The sequence below is a fragment of the Hyalella azteca genome, unplaced genomic scaffold (assembly GCF_000764305.2).
Source record: "Hyalella azteca isolate HAZT.00-mixed unplaced genomic scaffold, Hazt_2.0.2 contig15162, whole genome shotgun sequence".
NCBI lineage: Eukaryota > Metazoa > Arthropoda > Malacostraca > Amphipoda > Hyalellidae > Hyalella > Hyalella azteca.
In genome coordinates, this window is record NW_025945022.1 from 46,308 (window position 1) to 63,793 (window position 17,486).

Consider the following 17,486-nt stretch of genomic DNA (forward strand, 5'->3'; position numbering starts at 1 on the left):
AAGTCTAAAGCCACAAAACGTCTCACGTCCTGTCCGTAGCCCGCGAGCCGTTTGACGCTTCGTCTAGCGGCCATTTAAAAAGGATTCCTCAGACATTTTATCACTAGAATTTACATGTTAGTAGAATCAGCGATGACATTTATACAGAACATATTATAGTTATTTGATACTTTGTTAAGATATGAGAACTGGAAATATTTTACAGGACGTCATCTGCTATTGTATTCATTTGCCCAGCAGAAATTTTTTGGCTCAAAACTATTGAAAACGAAAATTTCATTTAGAACAAAGTTAAATGCTAGTTCGATGAATAAAGATATAATTAATTGCAAAGCTTTTTCTTTCGCGATAGCTTGTGCTTTCCTTGTGTTCAATTCTCTCATTTTTAGCAGAGACAAAATATCTTANGACGAATCAGGACGGACCATTTCGCTCTCCCTGAAATTTTTTGCTTTCCACTTCAACGCACGACGCACGCAAGAATTTCCTGATAAAAATGTTCAAGTAGCTCTTAGCCCAGGACTGGAAAGCCAGAGAGGAAATTAGATTCGTGAGCGAGATGGCTGCGGCTCCTATTGTAATGGTCAAGCCGAGTCAGGATGACTAATCAGAGATTGGAAAGACGCGTTCGCCAGACTTTTTACGGACTTCAGACTGGCCATAATCCGGTGGAAGGAACTGATGCGCGCGGACGGATGTATGACATGCAAGGGAAGAATATCAGCAGTTTTCGGCCGTTACACGTGTTTTCCGGGATATAAAAGTGAGTCAAAATAATTTTTTTAAGTTTTATTTGTTTATACATTTCTTCAATTTTCCATACTTTAAAATTAAAAATAAAACGCTCATTATATTTAAAATGGCGAGTATCTCTACCGGTTTTCGGCTGACATTGCTTGCGGGTTCAGAATCCCTGAATTCATATACCTCTTCTAAACATTCACTATTATAAAATACAAATGGATGTTTATTATTGTCTACATAAGAAAAGATGGAGGATTAATATATGAAATGTATAGACTACAATAAATTATTTATAAAAGTAAATAGGATTGAACATGTACTATCCTGGAATACCAACTTGTAAAAACTTGAATACACGAAGTGCAAAAATATGAGCAAAGCAAAGAGAAATATCAAAAGCAAAGAATCTCAAGTTCCGTGACTGTAAACAATCCTGAAGCAAAACAATGCAGCCGACGGCAGAATGGAAAATTATTTAGAGGCAACCGAGACTCTGGATGGAAAACAATAGCGGGATGCCGGCTGTGTGCCTTGTGTTCATACACAACGGAATTGACATCAACAGGAATGATCAATGAGCCTTCCGAAACCCTCTTAATTCGATGCTGTTGGTGAAAACAGGCTGTTGCCTGAATACATGCCTGTCTGAATACACGTTGTTGTCTGACTACATGCTGTTGTCTGAATATATGCTGTTGTCGTTGTGTATGCTGGAATTTCCGAAAAAAATTTGCGCACATTTTTTGTTGTGCAGTATGCGCCGATCCGATCGCACATAGCGCAAGAAGCGCAGTCTGTTTACTGCGTGGAATGCGCGTTTAGATAATCAAGCGTTAATAGCGCGGTATGCAGTTCGGTAGTAGCGTGGTATGCAGTTCTTGCATAGCGCGGCATGCTCAGTTCTCGTATTGTGAGGTATGCGTAGTTCTTGCATTGCGCGGCATGCTCAGTTCTCGTTGTGAGGTATGCACAGTTCTTGCATCGCGCGGAATGTGCAGTTCTTGCATCGCACGGAATGCGGGGTTTGAGCATGCGCATCAGCAGCGTTGTCGGCATTCCGGACGCTCTCATTGCATATAACTTCCGATAATAATCCTGTAGTTGCAGTCGCAGGATCGTTTTTAAGAGTTTCACTGTCGTCATTAAACCAGCAGGACTCTCAGTCACTGCGTGTACAGTGCCGCAGCAGAATGTGTAGCTAATTAATGCAACAATGTTCAGAAATTATAGTTCCTAAATCGAGTTGAATTCCTTTTATATATTCTAGTTGATTCTCTATCCTATTGTTTAGTCCAACGTTCCCGTATTTTTGTGAATTCGAATATTAACCGACGACACAGACTAAAATAATTCCCCTGTCACATAATTAAAGGACTCCTAGCTCGATACTTGTTAGTGATGACATGCGAAGTCCTGAAAACACGCACAACGCAACCAAATTTCCCGGGGTGTGATCACACAATTCAAGGACTTCAAGCTCATGCAGTCATTGTTATTTTTCCTTGTTATTGTTGACACGTACAGTGCGCGTGTGTTTCAACACTCGTGCGGACAACGTACGTCTGTCCTTCGATACTCGTGACGTGTTGACGTAGTTCGTAGCTACAAACAGGATACACGTCGCCGGTGTTGCGCTTCGGAGGTAGCCACGACATCAGGACGGTGACCCTTACTCGCCCAGCGCAGCTGTCGCTCTTATCATTAACTCCCCGACAAGCAATTGCTAAATTATGCATTTGGAATTAAACATGAATTTTGAATTTATTTTACTACCCAATTGTTATTAATTTTACGCTTATCTAGTTTGAATTGCACCTCACGATATTTTTGTACGTCTTGATGATGCTATTCTATCCCTACCTAAAGCTGAATTGAATGACGCTTTCGGATGCAGGATTTCGTTTAATTTTCAAGACAGCATTAATCCTGAAAATTTCGCTCAAAAATATTTTCGTTTGAGGAACGAAAACAATCTAATTAGAGCTCGGAATTTTAGGCTGTTTGCTTTTAACAAGTTGAAAGCTTCATTTGATCTTTTGGATTGTTTCTTCCTCGAATATAATCGTATCAGTAATGAAAGCAAGACATATCCCAGCATGTGATGGCGTAAACCAAGTCCACTGTAAGCAGTAGCCTCAATTGACATGAAACGAGACAGACAGACAGGCTCGCGAAGTGGTGTCGCCCCGACGAGATCAGGCCCGCTGTTCTGAACGCTTTAGTATTAAATGATGAAAGCCGAAATTCGCATAAGTCGTCAATGATCATGAGTTTCAGTTAAAAATTAGGCAATTATTAGCAATCTAGAAGCGCGAGAGGTGATAGCATCCGAGAAATACTTAAGAAAATTATGTGGGAAGCAAGCCCGAAAATCACAGCAATAATTCAGCAAAATTATTGACAGTGCAACCGGCGTTGAGAACTCAGCCAGGCTGAGAGCATCCATTACGACTGTAGACTCACACAAATTGAAGGAAATCGAAATAGTCAAACTACTGGAGGCAGCGGACCATCCATCATGTGCCGTCTAAACCGCAGTCTCGACGTGCTGCGCAGCGTACAGCGCGTTCTGCGTGCGTGTTGTAGCGATGCGACGCTCTTAAGCGTATGCAGTGGTAATCTGCTGAGAATTACTGTCGGGATATTCCTGGTCACTGCAAAGACGGCTCTCAAAGAGTGAGCGCATTGGCACAAAAGATGAGCAATAATGACTAAAAACACGATTTACATAAAAGGCAACATGCACAAAAAAGAAAAACGGTGATGTACGGACGTACATCACATAATAAAAATTAACGTACATCATAATTATGAACGTGCAACGTGCTTGAATTCGTTGCTGTTGCCAAAAAATCTGACTTGGAACAGCGTTAGAAGCCTATCCTTGCCTCTAGAAGCGAGTATTGCAATCGAGTCAAGCATGCAGTGGCTATGATGAAGGTCACGGCGATCGATCTCACTTAGTTATTAATTGCGACTTTCATCAGGCAGGAAAAGTTCAGAACAAGGATTCTCAGAAGTGATTTCAAGTAAAAGACTTTCGGTGCCATAGCTACTAAAATAAACAGAGCTATCCGCGTCACCGAAGTCAGATCACAAATAGTTAATGTTTATTTCTTATGCTCAACTTCATAGTTCAATCTAAACTTTGAAGGTGAATGTAAATGATTTCAAGTAAGATACGTGATGTTGCAAGGTTAGCGAACGCCAGCACTACACATACAACACTACGAGTTGTAACAGGTCAATGGAAACCTTGCTCACGCTCCATGCATCCATCTGCGCATGTGCATCTCTTAGATCATCAGCTAGATGGGAATAAAATCCAGCTCTCGTCTGCCACACTTTTTCCCTCCCTCATTGCTAAGAAACAGTCAGTCCCCAAAGTCGGTCTCTCGCAGAGATGCTATCTTTGGTAACCTTGAGAAGTCCGAGCTTGAGGCCTTTATCTTTAGTCTACGTAACAATCTCACGTCAGCTCAAGCCGGTCTGAGAGAGTGGTTTCTTCCCCACCATCGACGCAGCTTTGCTTCCTCTTCGTCTTCCCATTTACGTGTCGGCTAATCCCCCAGCTACTCCCCGTCATTCTTTTAACCTCGAACTCACTAGCTGGCTTCAAGAGCCCCGGGGACAGTCAAGTTCCTGTGAAGCTCATATCCTTCCGAGCTACCGCGAGCTCTTCATGACTCCACAACACTGGCGTCATTTTTTTTCTCAAAGGCAATTGTTGGAGCGACACCACTTCCTCAGGTTGTTTTATTGTTGCAGGGCTGCCCTTGAGGTTACTTCCCTCAGGGGACAGAAGCTCTTTATTCTCAGGAGCTCCCAGACTTCCCAAAATGTGTACACCAGAAGGGCTATTAGAACGAACGTGTCTTAAGAAATCCTGAAAATCGTGTGAGACGCAGAACGCTTCTCACTGCTCCCGTTAACCGCAAAAGGAAGCGTGCACTGCAGGCGAAGAAAAGAAGAATAATAATTCAAAATTTAAAAACACTTGAATGACTCACTCGCTCACTGTTTATCTGTTATTAGAATAAGAGGTGAACGCAGAAATACACATGTATCTGTCTTGGCCACAAAATTCAATAAGCGCAAACTACAATGAATTATGATAATTATGGTAGGAAAACGTAAATAAATTCCAAGCGGCATGCCTTTACAAAAATTGAAGGGGATTAGGGATAGCCCAGTGTCAGAGTTTCTTAGGCCTATTATTAAAAAATAACGTGGCCTTATTTAATATTTCAGATACTAAACAAAGCAATGCAGAAGACGGGAACGGTGCGTAGTATTGGAGCACTTAGAAGGGGCGCCATATCAGCCGCACGATCACGAAAAACTCGACGGCGTTGCTAGAATTTCATGCTACTCTAACCTGTGCACCATTTCCGCTGCCGATGGATAATGAGATCCGTAAAGTTCGAACAAATAAAGAACTAAACATTTGATCTGTAACGTTAGCCTAGTGTATACAATCAGGAGCAAGAAAATATAGAAAAATTTACGAAAGTGAATTATTATACTCGTATAAGGCGAATAATTTATTGAAAGAATAAGGATGTCGTTTTTATCGACTGAGGTGATCAGTCGGAATGCCATAGAAAACGAAGGTAAAATTGGAAACGAATCTAACATAAACATTAAATTTTTGTTCTATTACAAAAATTTAAATACACTTGTTCGTAAAAGTTCATTATAAACCATGATCTAAATTCGCGTTCTTGCAGGAAAATGTAAACCTAACTTCATTGCCATCACACACATGTACACATGTACATGACACATCGCCATCACACACATCGAAGCAAGAAGCGTGAAGCTGTTATCTGGAGAACATTGCCATTGACAACAGTTAACATCGTCTTTGTGGCCTAACTCAACTATTTTACCTATTTTACATCGCTGGACAATGCAACAGTAAGTTACTAGTTAACGGGGACGCATTTATTTCAAAATTTCACAAATAAAACCCCCAATTGATGAGCATCGATGGCTCTTGGTCGATTCAGGAGGTAATGTTACCACGTCTATAAGGAGTTTTTTCATAACAATAAAAAATTTATAATATTACGAGGACACTTTTATGGCTCAAAAAGAGGCTTAAAATTTGAACCAAGTAACTTCTTTGGCAGTAAAAAGCCGCTGGAAATGTGAACTAAGCATCTTTCCCAGCATTACAGAGCGGCTGAAACTGTGAACCATGCTCAGAATCTGTCGAGGAGTGACCTAAACTGATCGCATTCTAGGATGAGATTGACAATGGACGGCTTTCCAGAATAACGACTTTGTGGCTTTAGGAAACAAGCCTGAGACGGTAGCACAATACAGAGCCTCGAGTCGTCCATCAGTTTCATGTCTTGAAGAGACAAGAGATGCTCATCAAAATTACGTACAGCACATCTACGCACTCGAATTTCTGTCCAAAAACGAAGACTCTCGGCGAATGAAAAACGATCTTCGATGGAAAAAGTTGGCGTGGGTCATGTAGGAAATTTTGAGTTAGAAGTTTTGACGTGATTAGGATTCTGTTATGAATTTGCGCTTAAAAAAATTTATAGGAGATATAGTGCCAAGAAGCATAAAAAAATATCAACAAATTCATCATAAGTGAATTTTGAACGAATATTAGCAACTTTTTGCTCATTCGTAAGAACGAAAATCAAAACATTCTTAACTGATCGGAAAACTTGGACAAAATATTGATGTCGTTGGAGTTGAATGGCTTGTTAACATAATAGAATTTAAAAACCACACCTAAAGTGCCTGTTTGTTCTGTAAGTCCAACACTCAAAAGAAAAATGCCCGGAACTCGGCAAGTACACAAATATATTTTTTTAGACACTCGAATTGGGCTCTTTATTCCATTAAAAACATCACTAGGAGTGAGAAGACCGATCCTCAAAAAGTAATTTCATTACATACAAAAAATGAAGTTATAGCCGCACCTCAGCCACATGCGGTGACCAATGCATTGCTGAGGTGGGATTAACTTGCCCACCGAAAAATATTCGCTCCAATTCGGTCACATTTTACGCCATAAAATTTGTTAGGCCACAGAAAAGATCACAAGCCTAACACGCAACTTCTGATTCGTTCCATGAGATGACCATGAACGCATAGAGGCCATTCGCGCTCCACAGGTAAACATGAAGCTAAAAGCTTCAATTAGTATGGGTCGCTTGTCCTAGACCCAATTAACGTTTTTGTCTTTCCAGCTAAACAGATAAATTTTAGAAAACAGGCTGAGAAGCGAGCACCGGTTCGAGTACGAGTCTTCCTTGGCTACGTTGTTTTCCGAAAAAAACAAAGCTCAATTTATAAACTTCTCAAACTTCTACAAAATCAATCTGCATTGCTATTAGAAATCACAATAATTGTTATGCAACAATAACTACAACAGTGTTCACTTCCTTGCTTTCTCGCCGTCACCAAATGAAATAAGGAAAACAATATAACAAAATTTAAAAACAAAGTATAGAAATAATTCTCGCGACAACATAACAAGTTATTAGAAGATCTCAAGCATGCGGGAACAGACGGAGTCTTGGTTGCCTTACAAACAGACTATGGTCTGGTAAAGCCGCCACTCAGGAATGTAGAAAAAAAAATCAGCAGACTGAGCACTTGAGAAGTAGTACGGCTCGTAATATTACTGTTCGCGCTGTTATGTGAGACGCTAATGTTCAAATTGATATACATGATGCAATATTATTATTGTACGGTATTATAGATATAAGTTCAACTCATACGGTAATATTCGAATAATCATCACTAATAGAATACCCGTCATTACTGTAGAATTCCCTTCACTACTGGAATACCCTTCACCGCTAGAACGTACTTACTTCAGATTTCCTCATATCAACGAGTGTTGAATTTTCATCAGAAACTGGAGTCTGAATTTTGCGAAGAACACGACGAACACGAAGCAACGTGTCCAAGGGCGGGCACAAGTCAGCCGGGTGAGTCATGAAAGAAATGGTGCAATAATCGAGTAACTTCTACGCTACATTGACAACCTTTACTTTCAAATAAATAATCATGTCCCATACACAAACAATGCTCGTGCTAAGAAAGTTACTCCTCGTAAAAATTCTCCCACTCAAACAAATTAGTAAAATAGCACCTCAATAAAGTATAGATGATATCCCGATGCAAGATTTTGAAAGCATTGGTTACCGTATCCCATTTATTTAATAAAGTTTTAATTCTGCATCCAAAATGATAAAAAAATAACTAAAAATAAAATAAAATATAGAAATATATCCCAAAAAATTAGGAGGAATAACGTCTAGAACCGACGTAAAACACGGACCGCGGTCGGTAAGTTTTCGCACGTTGGTTATGAACGCAAGCGCGAACTGTGGCGAACAGACGCCACGGCGCAGCTGCTGCTAGTCCTCGTTGCCGCAAAAACAAGCGACGTGACGAGAAAAAAAATCACGTTGAAACTTTTTATGTCGTTACTTTAGTAAACGAAAATCTGTTGGTATAGGTACTTTTAATGATTTCATTAGACTCTACATCACTGTACATTTTTACTGAATTTACTCGCGATCAACAAAATTAATTCCTATTTATCGTAATAGGTACGTTTTAATCAATTCCACTGTCGTAAAACTTCAACAGTGTTATCAATCAGATAATTCTAAATAAATTCCGTGCCACAATAGATTCATTTTTATATAAGTCGGCAATTGTGTTTTATTACTCATCTGTCTGGTCTGTTCATAACTCAACTACGTCCACTAGAGCGTAAAAACTTTTTTGCGTCCACCTGAAACGTGGCAAACGTGGCATTGAAGGACATGGACGCGCGCCAAATGGACGGAAACGCAGTCCATCTGCCGCTCATACCTGCCCGTCCGCCGCTGCCCATCTGCCCGGAACACGACGCCGGCTTGGCAGCTGCTCAGCGCATCAGCTGGACATATACGTATCCGAACACTAAAATACGCTTCAATACTATTACTAAAATACGCTTCGCGTTGCTGAGTGAATCAACTGGGCATGATGTGCTAACAGGCAAATGATGTTCAAATAACGTCGATTTAACGTTTTTAACAAAAATAAAGCTCGTAATTAACGTTGTTTTAACGTCATTTGCCTTGAGCTAGAATAATAGGTGTCACCATGACACTGGTCGAGCGTGCACGAACGATTATGCGGTAAAATTTGAATATTGCCGATAATGTTTAAATATATAATTTTTAACAGTATAGGAGGTGTTGGGGGCAAAACATTACGCGCTTCAGTTTAGAAGAGCTTGATTTATAAGAGTATTTGAGGTGTAAGTATAGCTAAGTAGCAACACTTTAATTAAGACGGACTTCGAAAGTTTGAATCAATACATTTAAGCTCCTGCATGCTTTTTGAGTTAGTGCTTTCCAGAGATAAACGAGATACAGGTACAGCAAAACAATATTTATATAAAAAACAAAAAATACTACATTGCAGTACACATGGCCCTTTTCAGAAGCAAATGCGTTGCCTACTAGAAACCTCTGACGGCTACTCCTATTTTTCGTTCTTGGAAGCATCAGAGTTAAAATTCATGCCCGTGTTCAATTCCTCCGAATTAGCGCGGGTCTCATCCAAGCCAAATGCTTGAGTACGAATGTGTGGCTTATTAGCGGGCCTGATAGCTACTAACAACATCCTGCCAGTCTCCATCGTAGCGACGATATAGGAAGCCAACGATTACAACTTCAGCAAAAACACTCGAACGTTGCGAATCGATAAGCTCAGCGCTGCCGGCTATGGAAACTGAGATAATGAACGCAGGAATATGTGAACTATAGGAGCGAAATGAGATAAAAACAAGGTACCGGTCTCGCTTTTGTGAGAAGTGCGATAAATCTTGAATAACTTGAGAGGTGACGAAAGCATTACAGGCGTATAGTTTTGTTCATTAACATCTACGAGTTTTTGAACTCGACCTTGTATAATATATACCTTTAAGTGGAGACTATTACCAAAGAAGGTAAGACTGCATAACTTTCAAAATTATGAAACCCGAAAAAAAGCAATAAACAATTAAATTAAATTAATTTTAATTATTCATGACTTGGAAAGCCCACATTCTAACAGTCGCGATCTCAGATGTACGGTGATAAAAAAATAGAACTGTGATTTTTTCCCATCGAAGTTAAAAAGTACGGAAGCGTCAGGAATCTAAATGAATAGTGTCTAAAAATTGTTCACGAGATGTTTAACATTGATAAAAAAATTCCATTCTATTAATTAACATTCCGAGTTTCACTTGCGGGATTGGTGAAATAGTTTTGAATGGAAATTGCTTTTATATTTATACTTCTTTACGTGTAACCTGAGCCATATCTCGTTTAGTAGAACTGTAGCAGGCGGAAGCCGAACAAAAGGAAATAGGAAGATCAAAGTGTAGCGGGAAGCCCAGCAAGCACAAGGAAACCTCACAACCTTCAGGCTCAACGCAGGCGAGAACAAGGGGAACCTTCCAAATTAAAGTTTCGCTACAGAATGTATTATAATAACCTGGTAACTTTCCCTCCAAAATGTATTATATAATCACCGAGTAAAAGAGAGTACCTGCTTAAATTTGGTAGGTTTTATTTAGCAGAGTTTGAATGATGAAATGTGTCGTGTAGCTTACTTACGGAAATTATCGAACACAGCTAAAGTATAAACAAAATATTTATTACTACCAGAAAATATTATAATACTTGATTATATTAGTTGAAATTATATTATATGATATTATATTATATGAAATTATATTTGATTATATTCTAATAGTTGACATTTTCGCCCGTCTCGTTGAAATACCTCCCACCGTCGCCCTCTTTATAATGAGTCGTTTAATAATTTTTACGGAAGTAAGCAGAAGAGTTGAACTTCGCATCGAATTTCTAAGCAAACCAGAAAAAAAAATGCTGTGTTCCCACCTTCCTCATGATAGTGGCTGAGTTCTACATCCACTTCCTCACCATTCTTCACTGCGAGCCAAAGCTCCCACGCTAGATTAGTGAATTACCCTAAGGGTAGAGTATAATTACCCTAAGGCCAAGACGCTCCTCAGGTACATTAAAAGACGCTTGCTTTACCATTCGAGGAGCGGGTAATTCCTCAATTCTGGTAAGAATAGCATGATGCATCCGAGGACAAATTTATCAGCATGAAAAAGAGAAATAACAAAAAAAAAACTGAGCCTTACTTCTCCTATTTTCTCCAGAAGTCCTACACTCGTTGTTCTTTGTAATCAGGACATCTTACTACTCAAGCTTGATTACAGTCGCGTTCCTAAAAACTTTTAACATAAATGAAATATTTCTTTTGGAAATAAAACCTTTGGTCAAACAACGACACTGTAAAAACTACACAATTAAAAGTTTAGTAAGTATGAACACGTTAATTTATGACGAACGACTAAGATACGGATTTGATAGCTCCCATCACCCTCTCCCTCTAACCTCTTCTTCAAATCACTGCGTTTCTGTATCTAAAATGAATTTAAAATACACAAAAAAATTAATAATGTGTGCGTGGCTTGCCTATAAAATACATTCAAATTCTGTATTCACGGTCGAGCGCCCAAACTTTCAAGAACTGAGAAATTCGTTATCTAACCGAGCAATCTCAAACATTCAACTTAAATTATTTTATTTATTTTTATTTATTTATTTAATTTTTTTTATTTTATTTATTTTACAGCTCATCCCAATCAAGTCTATATTATTATAATATTATATTAAGTCTCATCCCTCAAGAGTCTACATCAGACCCAAACACGAGGTTGCTACATCGATTAATTCTATAACTTAATGCAGTTATTTTACTACTTCATCCTCGAGGGATAAGAACAAACATAAACAAAAGGTTTTTGCATCGGGGATCCGAGGATGAAGAAGAAGCATGGGACGAGAAATCCTGCATTTCAGAACGGCAGGTCAAGGGGCACTTCCGAAATTTTTTGCTCCGCAGAGAATCGTTCCCAGCGGATGTATATGCTAGCACGAAGCATCAACACATGAAAGATATTTATGGAAGTGCCAGATGAAAATCATCGAATGCTTACTTTATTATAGCAATTTATCTTATCATATTTGCGGCAGGTGAATTATTCACGAGTTATTTAGTGCAAATATAATAAATTTTGTAGTAGTACACTTATACAAAGATTTGTAGTCCCAGATACGGTGGTGAGAAAAATACGACTAGTTCACAGTATCCAGAATACATTTATCGATATATCGACAGAATAACACACAGTTATTCAATATTCATGCGAAATGACAGGATACCCGAATACATTTATACAAAACACCGGCAATTTCATTGAATGACTGCCATCGCGTATGGCTTGGTCAAATAATCCTGGCCATACTTTCAAAACTCGCTAAGTGAACGTAAGTTCTTACGCTCTATTTTCTTGTCTATGATTGGTGGATTTTGCTTGAAAGGCCGTCAATGATTGGCTGATGAACTTACGATCTCTTAACTTTTTTTGAGAGTATAGGCCCTGATCCTCAAAATTAGTTACTCGCAAAAACTTGAGGTATCGCTCTCTTAAATGATAAAACTAAAATTAAGCAATGATAGCAACTTATGAAATAAATATTAAAGTCTTCGTTTTAAAACTGTGTTTCGTTTGAAAGATCACTCTTGAATACTAATTTACTTAGGTGGAATGAGAGTAGCAATTAATTGCACAAACATAATAAAACCATTTTGTGACTATATTGACTATGAATAATATATAACAGTGTTATATTCCCAGTCACCATAAGTTTAGATTCTTAACTCTAAATGGAAACGAGTATCGAATTCGAGCAACTGAACCATCGAGCGAATGCGGGACGATGCCTATTATAAGTATGCGTCGACGCAATTCTAGGCCAGGAGCTATACCAAATACCAATTCATTTTTTAATGCAACTAAAACGTATCGAATGGGATAAAATAGAAATATGAATACATAATTTAATCACTGATGAATTTAACAATAGAAAAAGACACTTACCCGAAGGAAGGAACATCACTAGAGTGAACGCTGTTAATAATAACCACTTCATTGTTGATAAATATTTTTTCTTTCAGTATTTTAACCGTGTTTTATCAATATCTCTCAAAAGTTAACACTGTTCTCTATGAATATCTATAGCATCAGTCATCGCTTTTTCTTCATCTGACGCCCAACAATTTCCGTCGAAGCTTACATCAACAAGCACGGCAAGGCGTTTGCGGGAGATTCCAGGCTGAGCGATCAGAGCGCGACACAGCATAACCTTCACCTACCACATCCAGTACTCCACTGACGCGTCGTGTGTTGTTGTGTACGCCGCGCGGGCAGTTTGCAGCAGCTGTAATGAATGGAACGTCTAGCGTGCTTGTGCGTGTGTGGTCAGCTGATGGGCACGGGGGTAGGTGCGGGGCGGGGTACAGTTTGGCGGGCACGGAGGGTAGGGTGGTCGGCTGGGTACAGTTTGTTGAGTACGATGGTAGGGTGGGCGGCTGGGTACAGTTTGGTAGGCACGGAGTGGGGTGGGTGGATGGGCATAGCTTGTGGGTATGGGGGTAAGGTGCGTGGCTGGGTCCAGTTTGGTGGGCACTGGAGAGGGTGACGACAGTCTGGCTGAGGTGAGCGTAAAACAGCAAGAGTCCTGAGTGACCTGGAATCCTGCAGGGCACGGCGTAGTACGATGACCTACAACTTGCGTACTACGTCAGAACGCCGAAATTGTAAAACTGAAATCTCGAAAAACGTTTCACCGGCGTATGAAATCGAATTCTTTCTTAATTCTTCAACTTTAAATCGTGAATACAATTGAATGAATGAATTTATACAAAAAGGCATAATTTATTATGGTACGTAGGTAAAAAGACGTTTGGAAATAATAAAAAGTATAGTGTATTCAAACGCATAGGATGTAATATCGAAAGAAATTACATTTATGCACATAACAAACTCGCCTCCTGATATGCAAATGATAAACGATTGCGTGTATCAATATTAAAATCATATAAGCTAAATTTATAATACAATGTCGCCAACTGTGCACCGTAATCCTATATATTTTTTATATCCTGGTCATTGGTCAAAATATATCTTACCGTAATCCTACATATTCAAAATATATTTACAAACTTTTCGAAAAATTAAAATAGGATAAGCATCAATTTTATCAAACAAGCAAAATATTCATCTCCCCACAAAAAAAATTTGAGCAGATTTGTAAATTCTTAGAAATTCTGGGCTTTTAATTTAAAATGAATCGTGTAAATTATTGACTATTTCTTCAGAAATGAAAAAAAAACGTTAAAGGCGCCAAGTCAACCAGCAGCCCAAAAACTGGACTGGAAATAATCGTCTTGCTCCGTACACGCATAACCATCAATTATTTCTCTCTAAAATACGGATTATAAAACATGTATAAAATGCAACCGCTGATCATGGAGAGAGTAGCTTAGCCTCTACAAGAGCTAGCGGTCAGTTCGCCCAGAGAAGCGGTGCTAAAAAACGCCACTGAAGAAGTCATGCCTCCAGTTTCTTGGCGGGAGAAAGCGACAGCCACGAAAGTTTCATTCACAAAAATGTTTTGAATGGTAGCGAGAAAGTATAAAATTAAATTGCAGGGGCGAGCGTAAGACGAGTGTGGGACTATGGTTTTTGCCATAAACTAATTCTGTCTCATCTTTAAATTAAATAGATTTTTTTGGCTAAGTGACAGAGCTCAAATGCAACAATAAAGGACAAGAAAACACACTTAAATCGTTCACTATTTCAAATACACACACAAATGTAATATGTTGAATAGAAAAAAAATATGTATAATTTGTTTTCTGTTACATCCTCGGGCAGAGACCGCACCCATCGCATGCATTGAAGTTGAAGGATCTTCTGATCCTATACACCTAAAATAAGAAGAACGGTTGATAGAAGATCTTGAGGTACTAAATAATTAGAAACCGTAATAAAAATTATGATTCTAACTTATAACATATCAGTAATAATTATAACCTTGTTTCAGCGTACATCTGGAGGTTAATCTACAACATTGTCCAGGGTAAACCCCATACAACAATCAGTCGGCCGTCGATCTTTCACCCATGAATCAAAACGGTCATCGGCAGGCCATCGGCGATTCATGCATAATTTCCCGCCGAGCACAAATTGGATTTGCCCTGGACGCTGGAGCACGAGCGAGAGTATCATCATAACCGCCGTGCATTACTTAGAGAGTTTTACGGTGCCTGGCACTGCATGCGAGTTGGATGCATGGTCGGCTGTAGCGAATAGGCTGTACTTTAGCGGGGCTCTTGATGTTGCCGCACGCGCTCCAACCACCCATTACGAAGCCAGTGAAAGTGGTCGGGTTATATGCTGTAGTACTCTAGCCCCAACTCGCTTCTCCAGTCTCAAGCGTCTACCACTAGTCAGTGGTAACTGAAGCAGTGGTGTTGACAACACCAATCAAAAACAACCAGCACCAATCGGCATGTTGGAATCATCCAGGACAATTGTTAGTCCTGCCTAGTGTTCAAACACCAAGTTCAATAGTGTGATCACAAAATCAACAACGCACAAGTTTGGTCATAAGGAATAACAAGAACAATCTCAGTCATGATGACCATCGTGTTGGTCAGACGAGTTCGTCATTGCCCGCAGCGCACGAGCGATGGTGTCTCGGGCAACGCCCGGTTCTTCAAGCGCAAGCAAATGGTCTTTCATGCTTGGCTGAGGTTAACAAGAGCGTCACTAAGACTTTAATTATAACTTATAGTCTCAGTAGAAGTGTACGGACAACAGACGGCTTATGGGATACACGCTTGGCTGGCAAATAATTCAAGATCGTACAGATATTGGATCAGGCACGGCATTTCGTTCAGTCTAGCACGAGCCTCTTGCCTTACTTCGAAGCAGTTTTTATCAAATATTTTTTCCAACCAGTCGAGGTAACTGCTCTTTACTTAGGATAACCGCTACATGCCGCCTCTACCGAAATAGAATGTACGAGTGTTATATGCATGATTTCTCCCTAAAGTATAACTATAAAAAAGATTCGGTGTCGATTTAAAAACACTTGAGACCATTACGGAATTCTATTTACAGGTTTCACCAATTTTATTTATCAAGTACTCATTCATAACATTTACGATATATTTTCCTTGTCAACACAACGTATTTCCTCCAAGTCTAAGAACACAAACGGAGTTCCCTGCACGTAAATTGTACACAAATGGCTGCTGAATGAATGAAGTAACTTCATACACATTATTGCCTACAACAAAATGGATGGGTCATATTGTTCAAATAACGACGCTCTTTTTTGACCACTGCACAAGCAGAGAGAGGTCCCTGATACACCCTTTGATGGACCAAGCTGGGTCAAGATGAACCATACAAGAGCAAAAAGTACATCAAAATTTGAACGAAGTCTCCCCATTCCTCTGAGTGCAGCGTTTGTTTCGAAAGGTTATAACGTCAACGTCAGCACCGTAAAGATTCCCAGCATTAGCTTCGTGTGAAAGCCGCTGCAGTGCAAGCCTATTGTCGAGCTTTGTTTATGGAAGGACGGAAATGTACGTGGAGGGACAATAGAGTAATTTGGAGCATAATAGAATGTACGGGGTAATTTGGAGCATAATGGAGTAAACGGGGTAATTGCCTTATACCTGGCCATTGTAAGCATGGTTCGCCGGTGAGATTTTGGTTTGTGGTGTCGAAGTGAATAACCTGAAGGATCACACTGGACAGCAACAATAATTGACTGCAGGAGTGAGGAATGTTGATGACGTCTACACACACATCTGCAACATGATAACATCACAATATAAATGGAACCTATGGATAGATAGAATGATATATTATATGGAATATTGTCAGAATTGTGCTAAAAGACCGATCTTATGGCATAATTCTGGTTAGCTATTGATAATTTTTTATATGTAAATGCTGGTTAAAGATAACCGGCAAATAGTCGGCCATCAGTTGGCCGTCGATAAGCCACCTAGAATTTGATTGTGGTGGCTTATCGAAAAAATCGAAAGCTTCTCATTAAGTGGCACAGCTAATATCAAATTACAATTAAAATGTAGCGCTCATTTATTGAGCAGGTACCTGAACAATAAGCTGTATAACGAAGCAATTAAAACCTGTTTGCTGTCATCAATAAGAACTAAATTTTGAAGTTAAATTGATTGCGGTGAGCTTTTTTGCGTATGTAGACATACCTCGACCACGAAACTATACGTCGGCTCTGAATTCCACGGGAGTTTGAAATACGATAGATTCTCAGTCACTAATTAATGTTCATATTCCTGCAAGGGATTTGGTCGCACAAGAAATTAATGACATTGTTATACACAATGAACAAATTATTAAAATAGCTTCACCATGTTCATATCTACGGTACATGATTGGAAACATTTCAGATAAATATAACTCCTCGGGGCCTTTCGATCGGGTCCTTCTTTCGATAATGCATCGAGGCCTTTCGGAAAGTTCCATTATAAACATAACAAAATATTTATCAGGGATAATGCAATGTTGTTACTCTGTTGGCAAAGTCTAATGAACAATAATTTTGCATAGTTATATTATTTACAAATAATGAATTCATGAATGAATTTCCAACTTAACTCAGTTGACTTTTTTAATTCGTGCTGAATTCTCACCGAGGTAATTCCTCAACGAGCATGAGAATTTATAATTCATTATTTTACCACACGTTGATGCATAAATTGCATAAATGATCTTTCGC

The 17,486-nt window shown here is 39.2% G+C and overlaps 1 protein-coding gene across 2 annotated transcripts in view; it reads right to left on the reverse strand.

The window, feature by feature from the left end:
* Nucleotides 1-13,023, reverse strand: part of LOC108678720 — a 42,342-nt gene extending 29,319 nt beyond the window's left edge. For both annotated transcript variants that reach the window (XM_018167186.2, XM_018167185.2), the window contains exon 1: nucleotides 12,746-13,023. In XM_018167186.2, coding sequence (XP_018022675.1) covers nucleotides 12,746-12,797 — 52 coding nt within the window. In that variant the 5' untranslated portion in view covers nucleotides 12,798-13,023. The remainder of the gene's footprint in view (nucleotides 1-12,745) is intronic.
* Nucleotides 13,024-17,486: the final 4,463 nt, after the last annotated feature.